Genomic DNA, 7,349 nt, shown 5'->3' with positions numbered 1-7,349 from the left:
CACCCTCCAAAGGGTCCCTAATCCACGACCCTTTCCTCGACGAGCTAACCCACGCACAGGACCGTCTCATTGACCCAACCAGCTGGGGCCTCCCTCCTGAAAAGTGACCGCTCTGACTGCAATTTGAAAATCAACCAATCAATCCGATCATCAAAAAATGATTGTTTTCATCACACTCCAGCCAATCATGCAATCAAGTACATCTTTGAACTGTGTTTCTGCGATAAAAATTAACGATTAACGATTAACTTTGCTGAAATGGCCATTTTCCGGTTGTCCGCAGCCACGTTTTTAGCAAAGTTAACAAAATCATTATTTTTCATCGCAGAAACACAGCTCAAAGATGTACTTGATTGCTTGATTGGCTGGAGTGCGATGAAAACAATCATTTTTTGATTATCGGATTGATTGGTTGATTTTCAAATTGCAGTCAGAGCGGTCACTTTTCAGGAGGGAGGCCCCAGCTGGTAGGGTGGATGAGATGGTCCTGCGTGGGTGAGCTCGTTGATGAAATGGTCCTGGATTAGGGGCCCTTTGAAGTGCTTTTGCAAAGGTGCAAGGCAGGGAGGAAGAAAAAGTACGTCCACAGCAGTCTGCCATGCTAACATACTATAGTTACGTTCACAGCAATGAAAGGGTTACGGGCCAATTTCATAAGTTCAAGTTAAATTTTAAAAGTTAACAAAGTCTTCCATTTAATGTCACCAGCTTAACTAAATGTTATCCTGAACTACTTTGTTTTACTTTAACTTTCAAATACTTACTCTCAAATTTAGGCTACAATAATATCCTGTTTCGGTTAGCGCATAGATATATTTTGAAACCACCTCTTGATGTAATTTTTATGGGTTTTCTTAGCTACGTAAAGTATTTTCTACATTGGGTAATTTTACTGAGAGTACTATGAACCATGAAGTTTCACCAGCAAAAGTTTGGTAAAAAATATGATAATACCACCTAAGGAAACGTTTGAGAGATCAATGGTGGTTTAGAATACTAGTATGCCTGTTTACTTATCATTTCAAATACTTTTGAAACTTCATTGTTATTTTCTCTTTTGACATCATTCAACTGGCATGAATTACTTACCAACTTATGCTGAAAACAGAAGTATTGTCATTCATCCACTGGTAGAAGTGCTGAAATTTGACACGATTTCCCAATTTTGGTGTGTTATTTCTTGTTTTATAATTCTCCAAATTAGTATTTTTTCATTGCTTGTGATACCACTGAATGTACTAAATTAGAAGATCTGGTTAGGATTGTAGAAGATCTGATTGAGCAATGTACTGAGCTCACATTAATATTATTACTCACATAATTACAAATCTATGGAAAGCAGATACCCTGTGTTTTCCATATGAAGTTTGACTGTAATGTACAAGAATCGTCATTATTTACTGTGCTGCACCTTCACTATTCATCACAGTTAAGAAAAGTTCATGAATGCATGATGCAATCACTGACCCAGCTCTTTCACACGAAAAATTTTTCATCTAGATATGATTGATATTTTACTTCATGAATTTATATTTTGTCTTATTTTCCACTGGAAATTGAATTTTTATCTCCTTTGCAAATATTTTATACCATAAATTTGTTTATTGTTGTTTAAAAATCCAAAGTAGGCATAAATTTCAGCAAAATCTTAAAATAAATCCAGTTATGTATTAAATTCTAGGTGAATAAATAGAAAAAAATTGCGGGTGTTGTTTAAAACAAAACAACCTTCTTGAGGTCGTCAGGCTTGGGCTTGGGCACGTACGGATTCTTCAGAGGATCCAGGTTGAGGCTGAAAAAACAAACGAATACCATTAGGTAACATTTATTTGCTCCTACATGTTGAATTTCCCCTTTAGCCTTAACCCTTAACCGGTGACGTGCGCTCTGAGAGACCGCTGCGTTTCTAAAATTATGAATATTTTCAAAATTGCTATTTCGAAATATCTATAATCCTCGTGAGCGTCATAATGTTGTATGATGAGGACAAAGCACTCTTAAAATTTAACGTCCTTATTATTTATTACTGAAAATTTGCAACTGAATTTTAGTAGAAGTCTATGAGACCTCACTTCACTAAATTAGAAAAACTGATAAACGTAATGCTGGTGGAAATGATTCAAAAAGTTTTTAAAAACAATTGCTAGTGATTCAACAAGAATAATAATAATAAATAGTAATTTGTAAGGAAGCATTTTTAGTTTCATAGCTTGGATAATTAAATACTTAATTAAAAAAAGTATCATAATAAAAATAATAACTCAAGTGTTTTTGATATCAGTTTTTTGATCCTCTTTCAAGTAACAATTTTTACTGAAAAATTGGGTTCCTATTTGGAATGCATAATATGAAATTAGTTGATTAGCATATTTATAATAGTTGAGAAGTCAATGAAACATTAAACTAAATAATAAAAATGACTTTGCATCGTTTTGCGAATTTTTGTTTTATTGTGGTCTCCCAGACCGCACGTCACTGGTAGTGTAACAAGAATTGCACGTCACTGGTTAAGGGTTAAACAATATTGAATTGTTTAATTACTGGATTAATTGCAATTGAAAAAGAGTAGTAAAAATGAACAAATACAAGCGTTATGTATTGCCTGAAGAGCATGATGCTCACCCCTGTGTTTGATATTGACCTTCTGCATCTGTTTGATGGAAACATTGTAAACGTATAATATAAAATTCAATTTTGGAGAATAAATTTTCTTGATAACAATTTTCACTTTCCAAAATCTAAATCTTATGCCAGCTTTGGAAGCCATAGCATTCATAAATACAAAACTTTATGAAACCTACTAAATCTAAAATCTGTATAAAATGTATAGCTTGTATGCAAAGAATTTACTACTCAGTTTTGCGAGGGTTTTATTTTTTTTATTTTTTTTGTGGGGAAACAGAAGGCTGTCAATTGGCCCCTCATTAGCATCATGTCTTACAGCAAATCACATGAATTTTGGAGCACTTCTGATGCGATTGCATTCAAAAACCCTTGTATTGCCTTTGTTTTATTCCCATAGGACACTCTTTGTGCCATTTTTTATTTGATTAAGCATTGGATTTCCATGTTATTGGCCAACTCGGGGGTCAGTTGTGAGCCACGACCTTACAGAGCGAGAGTGTGCCTCGGCTGAGGTGTATGGCTCATACCAAAGGAGGCATTCATAAACAGGAAAGAGTTGATGAGAGGATCTTTATGCAATATGGAAGGATCTTCATGGAAGAGATCAAAGAAAAGGCCAGTAATGAGTCTAATATGGAGTGTAGAGCTTTATGGTGCGTAAACTTGGATACTTTGAAAGGAGGACGAGAAATTACTGGAGGCCCTCAAGATGTGCGTGAGGAGGAGAATGGAGTTGGCAAAGCGGGCTGGGAGGAAGAGGAGCGACAAATTCTCGGCTGTGGTGGGTGGGGAGAAAAAAGGTACAGCAATGAGAGGGAAGGTTTGGATGGAGAGAGCACTGAGTTGGAGGGGAAGGTGGAAATGGCGTAAAAGGAAATGGAATGTAGGTGAGAGAGTTAGATGAAGGAAGGAGGGAAGAGAATAGGATATCTGGATGGGTGGGTAGGAAGGGAGAAGGCCATGATGCAAATCAAAGAGGGAAGGTGGGGAGACATGGGGAGAGAAACATAATCAGCTGCATACAGGGTGTCCCTTTTATCTTGACCACCCGAGATAACTTTATGTCCAGATGCAAATTCAAAAATGTTTCAAGCAAATGTTCATTAGCCGTCAGGGGGACATTTATCAGCATGACTGCCTTTCTTGCAGCTTTGTTGTTTACAAAGATATGAACAGCAGAATGTCTTTTTTAAATCGAGGAAATGAATTGCCGAATAAAAAATATAGGGTGCCATTTAAAAAGAAATACTGCTGTTCATATCTTTGTAAATAACAAAGTTACAAGGAAGGCAATCAAGCTGATTAATGCCCCCTGGACAAAAAGTTATTTCGGGTGGTCAAGATAAATAGGACACCCTGTATATGCAACATGGAAACATAGCCTAACACATACTGCGCTTGGATAATAAAATCATGCAGAAATTAGTGTTTAAGCAATAGATTGAGGGGCGGTCTGGCAAGGTCAGGTGGTCTGCAATCCCCGAGGGCCCCTAGCTTAGGGGGGCCCCACAACTCTGATGTCTATCATGAAGCGTATGCGAAAAGTGTAATAAAAAAAGACTCTGAACAAAAGTTATTTTTACATGTATAAAATTCTAGGTTTTCATTAGTTGCTTTGTCTAAAACATATTCAGTGTAAAAAGATTATATAAAAAATAAATAAAGGTGTCATAAGATAAAAGAGAACCTAAAGCTTTCTGAAAGGGTTATTTTAGGTTTTTTTTTATTTATTTCAGTGCAAAGTTCAAGGAAATGATTCACTTATATATAGATAATAGAACCATAATACATTATTGAGATTCTCACTTTTCATAGTTATTCTTTCCTATGAAATTCGTATTTTTTATTAACTTTTATCTAGTTTTTAATAGCCAGAATAAGGTCAAAATCCATTTCTGGGGAGGGCCCCGCATTCACCAGTAACGAGGACCCCCTATCATCTCAGACCACCCCTGAATAGATTATTGGATCGCTACTGTGTCAGAATAAATAAATTGTGTGATTGACTATAGGATTATACATTCTTCCAATGAACTCATTGATATGAACTCCCTATGCTTAGAAAATGATAACCATTTGACCGTCAAATCATCATTGTGCCTCTGTACTCAAGAGTCAGTGCCTAAAGATGTGTCTGCAGAATTTGTCTCAGAAAGCCATTCTCTCAATCAATGGTTTGACATTAAGTTGATGGCAATTCCTGGATCTTTGGCTGCTATAATGTTACTTTAGGCATTTTAAGGTAGTCTAGTGAGTTTCAATCTATGGAGAATTTCTCAGGGAGCTTAGGGACCAAGTGGGTTAGCAATTGGACATTGAACAGAAGGGTCCTTGGTTCAAATCTAGGGAGTGCTCAAGTAACACCTCCAACAACAATCCTCCTATGAGAAGGAGGTGATTAGCTCATCTACATCATTGAATGTTTGAGAAGCTAAGCTTGTTGGTGATGGGGTAAGCTCCTACCCATTGAAACCAACATTTGAGCTGAAGAACTGAGTGAATTCATGCATTTATGGGACATTTTTCTATTGACAACTAATTAGGCCCTGACCCTAGAGTGGAGAGATGGTCTGAAACACACGTGATATGTTGTTTTTATCACGAATAATCCTAGAAGAAACATATGTGTATAACTTTCCAATGGCAATTGAAGAAATTAAAATTTGGTTAACATTGGCAGGCTGAATGATTTCACCGATTTAGAGAGTAAAATTATGAAAGATTAAAATCAATAATACTAGTGTAAGGAGTAAAAGTAGGTGTAGACGAAATAGGCCTTACAAATTATGATGAACTGCTAGCACCCAAAAGTGACACCATTGAAATTATGATGAGGTATGGATGAAGTGAGGCCTTGGTGGATGTGAATCACGGGAGCGAGAGGAAAGGATAAGAGTGAATGCATTTCATTGGAGTTGGATTTTCTTGATTTTTATGATTTTCAATCATGTTTGTACATTGCAAAGTTTAGCTCTTTCCAGTCCGTTCATGCCAACACTTCCTCTCCCCTCAAATCCTTGTTTTTTATACTTGCTTTAGGCACACACAGTAGTGTGTTACTTAAAACAAAATCAAAAAATCACAAGCATACGCTACCAACAAACAAATTGAACATAGATTTGTCTCTCTTTTGGTAGGAATCAATAAGACATCAAATCCTAAGGCGGATGATGTCTTACAAAATAATAAAAAAAAGAGAAAAATTATTATTAAAAAGCAGACATTTTCCTTAAAAAGACTTGAAAAATAAATAATGTAATTGACCTTTTGTTTTTCATATTACCTGTAAAATGTAGGGGCATTGTGACAGTCAACGTTGTACCACCAGTCGCAAGTGAACTCCTGCTGGTTGAAGAGGGTTCCGTTTGTGCAGAGGAAGGTGGCGCCCTGGTGTCCTTCCCTTCCATCGTGGCAGACATGGTAGGCCTTAGCAGATATAGAGCATTATTTTAATTCCGCTGTGTCTTTCATCGGGAAATTTAAATGTCGATGGTTACAGAGAGAGACTATACTCTGCCTGCAAATGGCAGAAAGTTGGCGTTGGCGTAATAAGATGTACTGCAAACATACAAGTCTTTGAATCCTAGATACATACATACCTACAGGGGCGGACCCAGGATTTCTTTCTGGGGGGGCACAAGCAAGGCCGTATCCAGGATTTTGTTCTGGATGGGGCACAAGGATACCTTGTAATACAAAACAAACGCAATGATAATGGGACCGTATTAAAAATCTTGCATATTTTTAGGGGTCTGGAGGGAGCATGTGCCCCCATGCCCTCCACCCTAGATCCGCCTATGCATACCTACGCACATTGATGATTAGTAGAGCATGTTGAGAAGGTGCAGATTTACTGCAAATTTGGCTTGGGATTGGGGTTCAATACCTGTACATTTTTTTATTCCTCTCCTACACACTCCATGGCGGAAAACAATCTATCCATTTTTCATTTTATGTGTTAGCCATATTGATCAAATTCAATTGAAATGAATTTTGCAACCTCAAGCCTTAAAATCGCCACATGTGCTGAAATTGAATACTTAACACGATTGTATGTTCATAGAAATAGAATACTTCTACACTCTAGCACCCTTATATATTTCAGCCACAGAATATGCTAAATAAGTCAGTCTATAGGGTTGAAATCAAACAGAAGCATCGTCTTTTCTTCTATAGAAAGTGTTTGGACTACAAATGAAAAGGTTTTTCATTTTTTTTTTCAAAGTTTATTTATTGGTCTATAGTGACCTTTCCAGAGTTATTTATATGTTGTCTAATTTGTTTCAGGGGAATTATTAGCAATTTTATTGGATACTTTACCATTTTTTGCTGTATCCATGCCCTAACTTTGCTCATTCTATTTGTGGAATTTTAACCCCCACTTCTCCTTCATACTGATTCACGATGTTAGAAGACACATCCTATCCCACTTTTACACATTCATTTCATCATGGACCAGTAGACTTAAACCTCTTAGCTGTTTTGTTTATCGCCATTTTAAGAAGCCCTCATTTTAGCAGATATTGTATTTTTTTTTTAAAGTGACTATTACCATGGTCAGATTCGTGTTCTGATCAGCATAATTTGCCTAACCTCCTGGAATTCTGTTTCTCTGGGGAGAGCCATTTGATCTTAATTGGAGTTACTAAGGATAGCCATAATTTATGACAACATAGGCCAGTGAGTTTGAAGCAGGTGTGATATAATATTTCCCCAATTTCCAG

General features: G+C 36.7%; 1 protein-coding gene across 1 annotated transcript in view; it reads right to left on the bottom strand.

Annotated features, from left to right (window-relative positions):
* Nucleotides 1-1,287: 1,287 nt before the first annotated feature.
* Nucleotides 1,288-7,349, bottom strand: part of LOC124165740 — a 29,107-nt gene continuing 23,045 nt past the window's right edge. Inside the window, exons 3-4 of the mRNA XM_046543227.1 lie at nucleotides 5,909-6,051; nucleotides 1,288-1,792 (exon numbers count right to left, since the gene is read on the bottom strand). Of these exons, the coding sequence (XP_046399183.1) occupies nucleotides 1,714-1,792; nucleotides 5,909-6,051 (222 nt within the window). The 3' untranslated portion in view covers nucleotides 1,288-1,713. The remainder of the gene's footprint in view (nucleotides 1,793-5,908; nucleotides 6,052-7,349) is intronic.

This window comes from Ischnura elegans, chromosome 9, assembly GCF_921293095.1.
Source record: "Ischnura elegans chromosome 9, ioIscEleg1.1, whole genome shotgun sequence".
Taxonomy (NCBI): domain Eukaryota; kingdom Metazoa; phylum Arthropoda; class Insecta; order Odonata; family Coenagrionidae; genus Ischnura; species Ischnura elegans.
This window is presented reverse-complemented; position numbering and strand designations above follow the sequence as displayed.